The 12,197-nt window shown below is 31.7% G+C and overlaps 1 protein-coding gene and 1 long non-coding RNA gene across 2 annotated transcripts; both read left to right on the top strand.

Moving 5' to 3' along the window:
- The first annotated feature begins 3,685 nt into the window (after positions 1–3,685).
- LOC110614971 (EID1-like F-box protein 3) lies at positions 3,686–5,043 on the top strand. Its single transcript, XM_021756666.2, has one exon. It carries the CDS (start codon positions 3,860–3,862, stop codon positions 4,754–4,756), a length of 897 nt encoding a protein of 298 aa, XP_021612358.1. The 5' UTR covers positions 3,686–3,859; the 3' UTR covers positions 4,757–5,043.
- A 2,490-nt stretch (positions 5,044–7,533) lies between these two features.
- Positions 7,534–9,341, top strand: LOC110614359. The gene is made up of 3 exons (XR_002487778.2): positions 7,534–8,152; positions 8,972–9,147; positions 9,245–9,341. It is a non-coding gene; the product is annotated as an uncharacterized LOC110614359 (long non-coding RNA).
- Positions 9,342–12,197: the final 2,856 nt, after the last annotated feature.

Raw genomic sequence — 12,197 nt, 5'->3', positions numbered from 1 at the left:
GGAAGGGAAGGATGAGCTGGTGAGTGTTTTGCAATAACACGTGACCTAACGGCTGCAGCCAGACCCGTTTGTAATGGGCTTCAACCCGCCCACAGTCAAATGAGTACTGGCCCATGATCATAAAACCACAAAATGGGCCGAATCGCAAGGCTTTATTGGCCCATGTTGTGATTTGGACTAATTGAAATTGATTGGAGATGTAAGGGCTTTGATGAGAGATTTTATTTTCTAGCAACCCTAGTTTTCATCAAATAATTAATAATTTTAACAAAAGTTTGCTGCAATTTAACTCTCTTGAAAATTGAAATTGCCATGTTAAGTCTGTGAATGCTTATTTATTCTATCTGTATAGTTATTTTTTAATTTCAGTAGCAAAACATACTCTTTTTTTTCGTCTATTTTTTTTAAGAGGGATTTCGTTAATAATGTAATAGTTGAGGAGGTTTCTAATATTTGCATGTTTGGTGTAAGAGAGTCTGTTGTCCTTCCTAGAGGTTGGGCCTTTAGTTCAAAGTTGAATTTCTTTGGTTCAAACCGATTTCTTTGTGTTTTATGAGTTTCATGTTCAATTTTATCATGAATATTTTCTGTGGTGCCTTGATTCTCCAGATGCAGTGGTGCTCCTACTTAAAAGTGGTGGGGATTTCTATGATTTTATAGATATTTTAGTTTGATTTATTTAGATTTGATTTGGTTTGATCTGATTTAAAAGGGTAGAATTGAATTTTATTTTCTATGCTTTATAATGGATTTTCTAGTTATACCTTTAGCCCACTTGAATTTTTTTTTAAACGGTAAATATTGTAATATAAGACTGCTAAGTAAGCGCCAGAACTATCAAAAGTGTGAAAACATGAATTTTCTTTTACTCTCTTTTCTTAACTTTAATTATTAATATTTAATTTAAAATTTTTAAGAAATGACACAGAGTTCCATCAATGTATTAGCATTAATATCTAGGGCTAGCATAAGTACCCATTAACACATAACCAATTGAGGGGAGAGAATTTTCTCGGAATGAGCAGTGATAAATGAAAGGAGAAAAGAAAACTTTGCATTTTAAGGTTTGATTTTGCTGTTTTGTTTTTAGTTGTTCCCGCTTTTGCTTGCTTTTCTCCGATTTAGGTGGCGTTTATTCATTTTATTTGCCTTAAGATGAGGGGAGGAAGCTTTCTTTTTAGAGTCGTCATCCTTCCCAAATCTTTTTTACCCTTAATGTTTTTTAAGATTTTGACTTTAGTTTTCAATAAAAAATATATTCTATACATAATATCATCATTTCAGATCACACTCATGTATCTAGTGATCATCAGTCATTTGAGATCACACTGATATATCTGGTGGTTATTTCTCATATTGATCTTTTTTATTGGACTCTATAACAATTATTTTCTTAGTTTTACTTATGTTGATGAATAACACTCATTAACGACTTATTTCTTTTTATTTCTCTATTTTGTACATCTGTATAATAGTGTTTTATTTTTTTATTTTTTGTATTTATTATTTTTATTTTTTTGAGATTTTGTTTAATTATTTATTTTAATTATGGCGTGGGATATAAATGGTGTGTAACGGTTTTTTTGCTTGGGTTATCTAGTTTAGTTGATGGTCTAATTTATTATTTTAATTGAGTTTGTTTAGATGATTTGATTTTTTTAATCTTTTTAAATTTTAGACTGAATTAACTTATTTTTTTTGTAATTATCCATTGTTTGAAACAAACGTAATTTATTCGCATGATAAAAAAAATCATTAATATTTTTTTAGGAATATGAAAAAAAAATCATTATAACACTCCATTAATAATTATAAATTATTATCTTTTTTGAGGAATATAAAAAAAATATGAGAAAATATAAAGACAGATAAAAATGTGAGTGATAAATTTTATTTAATGAGTAAGATAATTAAAATAAAAGAAACTTTTAAAATAAGTTTATTTAAACCCTGTATTTTTGCTAAGAGTTACTTAAATCTAATTTAATTTTTTTTTATCAATTTAGCCTACATATTTTTATTTAAAAGCTAAATAAATCCTTACTTGATATAATATTTTTTAATAAAAAAATATTATTTATTTTATTTGAATTTATTATTTTAATTAACATGAAAATATTTGAAAAATATATAAAGATGGTAAATAATTTAAAAATTATAAAAATGAAATTTTATTAATAAAAATAATATTTTGATATCAAAAATAGTATTTTATTATTAAAAAATATTATTATTTTATAATTGAATTTATTTTATTTTTAAATAAAAAAATATATATTTAATTTATTAAAAAAATAATAAATTAAACTTATATAGCTTTTGAATAAAAGTATAAATATTTAATTAAATTTATATTCAAAAAATTTTATTTTTACAAATAAATTAAAGATAAAATAAATAAAAATTAATAAATATTCTTTTTAATTAATATAATAAAAATATAAATTATTTTAATGTAATTTTAATTATTTAAAATAAATTTAATAATAGAAATAAATAAAAATTAACATATATTTTTTTAATTAATAGAATAAAAGTATAAAAGTATTTGAATGTAATTTTAAAGTTATAAAAATATTTTAATTAATTAAAATAAATTATAACGCACGACAGTAATTAATATTACAAAAGCGACAAAAAGCCTCTGCTAGCCCGCAGAAAAATTATCTCATACATATACATCACAAAAGATGGTCTGCAATTATCCAAATCGCTCCACGTGTCCAGACACAATTGTAACAATTTTCTTCACCATTCACCACGTGTCTTCTTATAGAACATATATTGTGACACAAAGAGAAGATACTAGAGGGTGCCACGTTTGTAAGTTTCTTCTGAAAGAGGGACACGCGGCTTGAAATAAGAGGCCAAGAATATATTATTGGCCGTAGGATAATACCGGTCTAACTGATTGGCATCGTGTTCGGTACGCATTCGTGTGCTACACCATATACTAATCATTGACACTTGACATTTGACAACCAAAGTTGTTTCTCCCCTCTATCTGACAGTCCAGCTCCTACCCCACTCTGTCTTGTAACGCGTTTTCATTGTAAGACGAAACATTAATGCTTTTCCTTTTTTTTTTTTTTTAAAAAAAATCACCTTTCATTTCACTTTATCTTATTATTTTTCGCATTTTAATAGGATTAAATTTTATTTACATTAAAAAAAAATCATCAACCATACAAATACTTTTTTACGGATTAATTTCAAAAATTTATATATGATCTATAAGAGTTTAATTTGATAAAAGGAAAATTAGTAATCCCAGAGTACTGTAAATGCACTAGACACATGTCCCTTGTTTCCAGCATGAAAATATATTTTTTAAAATAAATTAATCTCCATATAATTTATTATTGAGAAATTAGTATTTATATTAATATGCATTTTTCTGATCCTAGACTCTACTAAGACCACGTGCTTGCACAAAGGAGGATGAATTCTGAAAAGGGAGAGAGCGAGAGAGCGAGAGAGCGAGAGAGAGATTGATATTTATGGTGTACCGGTCTATGCACACCTCACGAGGATGCCACATAAAACCGGAGATATTTTTGAGCCACGAAATAGATATTTCTCAATTTAATGGGGCAAGGCCATGTGTTCTAAGGGTGCTCTCAATTTCAATCTCTGACGTTATTCCTCGAATCTCTATCATAGGAATTCAGCAATTGCATGGCACCACGCGTACCATCTCGACAGCCTATGGCCACGTGTTTGTCACCACAAGCGTGTCTGATAAATCTTTTATGACACGCGTCCAGCACTTTAGCTACAGTAACCGGGAGGGATATAATGATATAAACAAACAACCGCGTCGAGAACATTTCATTCCGGGAGCTCAAGCTTTGTCCCAATGAACGCGAGCAAGAGATTGAGAACAAGCCCGCCGATTCAGGGATCCGATGCGGGTGAATCGGGGATACTTAACGAGCGGATACTACTGCTAGTCTTCGAGTCCATAAAATGGGACCTCCACACTCTCTGCGCCATGGCCTCGGTGAACCACAAGCTCCATGCCATAGCCAAACGGTTGCTATGGAGGGAGTTGTGTGTGTATCGCGCCCCGCGCATGTTAGCAGCATTGACAAATGGTGCGCCTAATGCTCCCTTCGGAGACAGTTGGTGGACGCTTGCGAAGCTCATGTTCTATTGTTGCGGCTGTGAGTCAACTGGAAACTTCAAAGTGAGGCGACCCTCCCCAGGTCATTTCGTCAAAACTTCTCGTTTTTCTAAAACATCGGGTCAGAGCTTTCTAAGCAAGAAATGTCGGGGCGATTTGTTGTACGTGAGCGATCCGTGCGAGCATCCGACGGGAGAAAATGAAGATGATTTGGGGATTTACAGAGGGGTTTTTCGGGGATTCATGAAATCAAGAACGAGAGCGTGTTTAATTAGACGGCAAGTAGAGCTAGAAAAGAGAGTGAGGTGCCCTTACTGTGGGTTCCGCGTGTGGAGTATGACTTCAGCTCAGCTGGTGCCTAAAAGCGCGGCTAGGCGGCTTGGATCACGCGAGGGTGGGTTAGAGTATTTTGTTTGTTTAAATGGGCACTTGTACGGGACTTGCTGGCTTGTGCCGTTGTCATCCGATGAAGACAATGGTGCTGGCGAAGGTGCAGATGACGAGGACGAAGACAATTGCAGCGATGACGATGAAGATGGGGATGGTGATGATTATGATAATCGAACGGTAGCTGAAGGCAGTTTGAGCTCTGTGGGCGAAGAGGTTGCAGAGCAATGGTCCACGAATTGATCTAAGGCATGGCTGAGGCCCATATCGGTTTTGTAATATAGGAGGGCCTGAGAGCATTAACGGTAATGATTAAGGTTGTGATTATGCTGACGTGGAACTTTTGATCTTTCTGTTGGGGATATTTATCTAATTTAATTGAGATGACAAGTTAGTGTGATAGGAATCGAATCTGTTTAGTTTGCTTGACTTTCTGACTTTTTATTCAGGGAGTGTCCCGTCCCTGTGAAATTCTTTTCCTTTAGGTAGACATGCAGATGCAACGTTGAGTTCTCTAATTTTGTTTTGAATTCTAATTTTATAATTAATCAGGAAATGCAATTACATGTATACAGTTTTACTATTACAATAAAATTATACTATACAATAATGCTGACCTCCCGAGCTAACTCTAGTCCTACAAATTTGGGTTTAAGAAAAATGGATAAACTATAAGAGTTTAGTGAATAGAAACATAAATAAAAACAGTTTAATAAAATTTATGATCGTATGAATACGTCACAATATAGACAATTCACATCAAGATGGACTTGTTATCAGTAACCTTCCATAATTTCAGTAGTGTCCAACCCACAGCGGATGCTTTTCAGAACTTCCTCTTAAATATAACATAACATATCCATAATATCAGGAGCGTAGAATGAGCAACTCTGGACTTTTCTTTACATAGTGCTATGGGTGTAGAATGGTAAAATCTTAGTCTTTCCATATCCATCATAACATATCATAGCATGTTCGATGGCTAGTGGGTCATCCAACATCTATTCACAACAACAAAACATCCATCCACAACAACAATTAACTATGTAATGCATTATATTCATGAATTCTAATATAAAATAACCTAATCATATATACATGATCTTCGTTACTCATGAGCATGCTTAAAACGTTCGATTTTTTAAAAATAATAATTCAATTTAATTCTACTCACCTCTAGCTGACGCACGCCTAGTTCTAAAACAGTTATCTCACTATAAGTCTTTACAGTTTCTCAAGTCTGATCCTACATAGATTGACTTAATGAGGGACCAAACATAATATTTACAGCACTTGACACTACTCCAAGAAACCCCTAAAAATATATAAGAGAGGATGTAGAAAACAAGCTGAAAAAAGTTGGACAAGAGTCTTTCGACGGCAGGTTTAGTGGCCTAAAGTCTCCTTACAAATCCGAAAGTTTGCGGAAGCAGGTTAGACGATCAAAAAGCAGCCTTCACAGGCAGGTTCGGCGGCCGAACTTGAGTTCTTCAGAAGGCAAAATCCGATTCTGCCTCAACCAATAGCCACCAAAACACCTCCAACTTACATGCAATAGTCCATAAATAACCATACAGACTCAACACATATAAGGGACACTTAAAGCTAACCTAATCTTTGTCATACATCAACAACACAGAAAGAATCATCCATTAACCAAAAATTAGAAACTTAAACCCCAAAACATATAAAAGGTCTTGCATGCAACATCAAGCTATAGAAAATAACTATTGTTTCTTTTAAGAACTCCAACAGAAGAAGAGAAGCAAGGATTAAACTTACTTTTGGCTGGAAACACTAATACAGCAACCAAAGGAGAAATTTGGAGGAAAAGAAGAAATGAGCTCTGAAAATCCCAAAAGCTAAAATTTCAATATCCAACTTGATTCTTTTAAAAACAATAGTAAAACTTTTGAGAAAACAATTTAGACACTACCAAAAATCCAGTTTATGGAGGCAAAATTATAGTGGTAGTTTTTTAATCTGCCATTATGCTAAATTGAAAGTTTCAATAAACATAATTTTTAAGGCATTTTGTTAATTCGCTGCTAACTAGAGGCGACAATTATGAGCACTTTTAAGGTAGCCTATGAAACCACCTCCATTATGCCAACTGAATCATTATAATAATTTAGAAAATTTTAGGGTAAATTTCATTTGGAGATAAGAAAACCTAATATCTTGAAGCCTCTTCTTACCTGATCTCTGAAAAAAACCTAATATCTTGAAACCTCTTCTTGCCTGATCTCATAGCTGTTCTCCCTTTATTTATGTTTCATATGTTGCCTCCATATTATAAAATTGCATCCTAGGTTTTGCATGGGGAAATGAATCAATCCTGGAATTTTCTTCTCTTATGGTTTCTCAATTCGCAAGAGGTAATCAATCATAAAATCACATTTGATTCTTTCATAATGATTTATTGTTTAGTTCAGGTTGGATTATGAATAATTATGTCTAGTTGTTATCTTTCAAATCTCTTTTGCTCTGTTCTAGTACTGATGGGTTTTATTTTTATGTTGGTTTTTTGCTATAGTATATTTTCTATTGCTGATGTTGATTTTTGCTTTGGATATTTATTTGTTTATCTAATCACAATACCCAATATAAGGACTACTAACGTCATGCGATTTAGTTAATAAACTTGTATCTTAATAAAACTTAGTTAATTAATGAATCTGCCATCTTAAAAGCTTTCTTACAAATTTATTTTTAAAGGGTTGTCCAAAAGTCTGAATTTTCTTTTTTAAGTTGGAATAAGATTCATGGGTTGGAGTTATGGGCTCACATGTGTTTTATTTTTATTAGTAGTAGTTGCACATATTATGCTTGATAGAATGTCTGAATATATATATATATATATATTTCTCTTAGTTTCATTAGCTTGTTTCTTGTTGCTGCTATGGCAGATTGGTTGGCACTTGCTCAGTGGATTGTTATTTATGAGTTTGTAATTGGATATGATGAATATTGTTATGTAATAAATTTATTTTTTAAGTTAATATCCAATGGATGGCAGGCGGGCGGGTTTTCGCGGGTATCCGATCCGTCCAAACCCTATTAGGACGGATTTGGGTATTTACAAAACGGATTTGGGCGGATTCGGATTTGAAAAATTTTACCCGCCTCGGATTCGGGTAGGGTTCGGGGTTAGGTGATCGGATACCCGTTACCCGAACCCGATTAGCTATACTTCAAAACTAACCCTAAATTCCCTTATCCCTAATTCATTTTCTTATTTTACTCGACCTTCTCTTTGCGCCTCTCTCCCCCCTTCCCTTCCCATAATTTCCAATCGACACCTCTCCCCCACTTCACTGACGACTGCCGGCAGCCCAGTCGGCACCGGCGACATCTCCTTCTCTCTCTCCAGTCGGCGATATCTCCCACTTCCCAGTCAACGCCTCCCTCCCCCACTTCCGGTCAGCGATATCTCCTTCTCTCTCTAGTGTGGCGACATCTCCCACTTCCCAGTCGGAGACAACTCTTCCCGGTTGGCATCGGCGACATCTCCTTCTCTCTCCACAGTCAGTGACATCTACTCGTTCCTCTCTCCCCCACTTCACTAACGACTGGAGACAACCCGTGCCTCTCCCCAATCGGCGTCAGTGACATCTTCTTTTACTGAAATCTCTTCGGGTATGTTAACTTCATTTTTTTATACTGCATAAACACATCAAAGATACATAAAAATAGTTTTTTAGAATTTATAGACTATTAATCTGATTATTTAGATATTGTTAAAAAATCTAACTATTTGCTATTTGGTTACGGTTGATTGTTAGAATTTATGGACTATTAATCTGATTTATAGACTAAAAGTTGCTATTAAAGATTTTTTAGAATTTATAGACTATTAACCTGATTATTTAGATATTGTTAAAAAATCTAACTATTTGCTATTTGGTTACTGTTGATTGTTAGAATTTATGTACTATTAATCTGATTTATGGACTAAAAGTTGCTATTAAAGATTTTTAGAATTTATAGACTATTAATCTGATTATTTAGATATTGTTAAAAAATCTAACTATTTACTATTTGGTTACTGTTGATTGTTAGAATTTATGGACTATTAATTTGATTTATGGACTAAAAGTTACTATTAAAGATTTTTAAAATTTATAGACTATTAATCTGATTATTTAGATATTGTTAAAAAATCTAACTATATGCTATTTGGTTACTGTTGATTGTTAGAATTTATGGACTATTAATCTGATTTATGGACTAAAAGTTGCTATTAAAAAATTTTAGAATTTATGTACTATTAATCTGATGATCTGATTATTTGCTATTTGATCACTGTTAATCTGATTGTTAACTAAGTGAACTTTAGTGGTTATTTTAGTTTGTGGTTATGTATTGATTTGAATATTATATGTTGATTAAGTTACTATATTTGTTCTTATGGTTATGTATTGTTTGCTAATACATGTTATTGTTATTCATATTTAGGATATTTAAAATGTCAACGTTTAATAGTTTCGAAGATGTAGCGAGTTGTAAAGCTACTACTGTTTCTCAACCTTCTTCAACCACTCAGCCCGCTAATAGTTTCACCCATTCTCAATTGGAGCCATCTACACCAATCTATCCCTCTCATTCATTGCCAGCCGCTTCAGAAATTGAAGGTAATTACAACAATAAACTCTTATTTTTATTTTTATTTTATTTTATTTTAATGTAAAACTAATAAATGTTAATAATTTTTTCTATATTACTATGTAGCTGGTTGTTCAAATGAGAGTAAATCTTGTTTATGGGATGCTGAGGATGATATGAATTAAATCATGCATTTCACAATTTTAATATGTAAGTTTGATTTTTATTTCTTTTTTATTTCATTATTTTTTATGATTATTTTGCAACTGTGGTATTCTAATTTTTCTGTATTTGTTTTTTTGAAGCTTTTCAAGCACAATTTGATATTAGAGATTGAAATGACCAATTAAATATATTTTATATTCAATCAATGTAATTTAATGAACTTTTGGAACATTTCATTTGTTCAAAATGTTATGTTGGATAGATAATTGATTAATGGTTGTGTTATGATGAATTTGTAATATATTTATTTACTTTTAGTATATTTAAATTTCCTAATTCAAGCTTGTTATTTGGGTTATAATATGTGAATTTTTAATTTTTTATCATTGAATTGAATTATAAAAATAGGGAGCTTGTTATTTGGGTTATAATATGTAAATTTTTAATTTTTTATCATTGAATTGAATTATAAAAATCGGGTTCGGTCGGGTTCGGGTAGTGTGCGGGTATTGCTAAACGGATTTGGAACGGGTACGGGTAGTAAAATTAAAACACTAAACGGGTTTGGGACGGGTTTGGAAATTTTATATATAATCGGGTTCGGATTTGGGTACTCCCAATTTCGCGGGTACCCTACCCGTTGCCATCCCTAATATTCATATCTTCAATTTACTTATTGTTTACATATATATTATATCATATCAAGTTACAAAATAAAGAATCAGAAATGAATTTTTAGACAACTAAAATGGCTACTAAACATCAATAAAAGAAAAAAATTATGAAAGTAAATAAAATTGCCAAACTATCATTTAATGCACAATTATGGAAAAATTAAAATTAAATATTTTAGCAATAGTTTAAATCACCTATAAATGCATTAATAATCACCCATAGTAATTAATTATAAGATAGTGAAGAAATAAAATCACCTCTATTTTAAGTGTAAAGGCGATTCAAATTGCCTTTATTTCATATGCAGAGGTTAAAATCGCCTTTATTAACCGCCCCTATACTATGGTATACCGCGGAAGTTATTATAAATGCCATTATATTATAGAAACGGTATATATGGAAGCGATTTTGGAGCGATTTGTAAAACCACCATTAGCCTGTGTAGGGCAGTTTAGCTTCAAAAGCAACGCCGAGAAAGACCTTTATTTTTATAGTGAGAAGAAGAATTTGAGAAAAAGAAAGGTAGAAAAACTCATTCTGCTCGAAGTGTAGAGAAAATTCTTTTTTTCGAGTTGAGCCTCTTTTATAGGTGGCTGAAAAAACCACCTTCGATGGCTGAATTTAAAGGTTCAGCGACTGAACCTTAAAACTTTCTTAAAACTCTTTAAAAATACCTCATATAAAATTTCAAATTCATTTTATAAAAACTTAGTTTATCTTTTTAAAAATTTTAATTTTGAAATTTTAAATTTTAACGAAAATTTTATGAAAAAGTTGAAATTTCGACGTTAAAATTTAGCTGAGTATTACATCGATTTTGTTTATAATGGGTTTCTTTGAAGTCTCTAAAACGCCTAGGGCTAATAGTGAGAGTTGATATCATATTATCACCCTCTGCCTAGCTATGATACCCATAAATTTGGGCAGATCTGAGTCTTCAGCATTTATAGCTTTTGCTGCTTCTCTTCCCTCTATTTATGTCCATGGCGTATTTAGATGCGTGATGGTATTTGTACTTTATGAGTCAGATTGATTTTATAGTGCCAGCAACAGGATGACGCCCTGCCGGCTCTCTCGCAATAGGAGAAGGATTCTAAGCTTGTATGTGATTAGTGGTTTTGTTGCATCAGTGTTGAACTTGTATGAATTTGCAATTAGAATGTTTCTTTTCTATTAATATTTCGTTAAAATTTCTTTTTTTTTTTCTATTAAAATTTAGAAAATAGTATAAAAGTCGTAACGTAGGAATACAATCCCTACAATATCACTTAGCAGACAAGGATTTAACCATGGAAGAGGAGAGTTCACAACATGCAAGTCCAAAAGGACAGATTTAGCAATCTAAGAAGCAATTAGCTTCTCCAAAAACATGAGTAAATTAGTAGCTCAAGGAGAGTTTGCATAATGCTCCAAATAGCACGAGCCACAGACAGACGATGATCGAGTGGAGTAGAAGCTTTCTGAAGAACTTCAATAACACTCTTGTTATGACACTCAAGAATTAGATAAGAGAGTACGAAGGCCATGATAGACTGCTCACTGTTTTGCTATTAATTTGGCTGTAAACCCCTTTATCCATTTGCTATCACCATTTCTTAGGTGGAGAAATTTATTTAAATTTCGAGACAGTAAATAAATAGATTTATTTACAAAAGAATCAATTTAAATAATAATATTTTTTTATAATTATTCTATTAGTATCGAGTTTCATTCCATTTAAGAGATCATTAGAGTTTGAAAAAAAGTTTCAATTTACCATGATACCTATAAAAATTATTTAAAAAAAAAAAATGAATTTCAAAACTGAACAAGAGAAATTTATATCACATATTTCCTATAATTGGAAAACAAGAATAAAAGAAAGCATCATAAGAGATGAGTTGCTTATTTTCAGACAAATAATGCAGAAATCTTACCCATCAACATTAAATCCAGTAAATTATTATTAATTAATTTGATTTATACTAGATACCTATTTTTAATTCCTGTGACCCATTAACTCAAGCACACGTGGAAATTCCCTTTTAAATTTATTCCATATATATAAAAAAGAAATTAATATGGTTTTATTACACATTAATAGACTATAACCCAATACCTGCTTTGGTAATTATACTGTCACAATAAGGTTAGGAATCACATTCGGTAGGTTTGCTATAACATAACAAATTATTAACTCACCAAATTAATACTCATAATACCTCATTACTTAAATTTTTTTTATTATTATTTTTTGTAT

This window comes from Manihot esculenta, chromosome 5 (assembly GCF_001659605.2).
Source record: "Manihot esculenta cultivar AM560-2 chromosome 5, M.esculenta_v8, whole genome shotgun sequence".
NCBI lineage: Eukaryota > Viridiplantae > Streptophyta > Magnoliopsida > Malpighiales > Euphorbiaceae > Manihot > Manihot esculenta.
Note: the sequence above shows the minus strand (reverse complement) of the source record. Positions and strands in the feature narration are given on the sequence as shown.

Excerpts from the sequence above, each read along its gene's own strand:
- LOC110614971 (XM_021756666.2), top strand. The coding sequence starts at position 3,860 with ATGAACGCGAGCAAGAGATTGAGAACAAGCCCGCCGATTCAGGGATCC.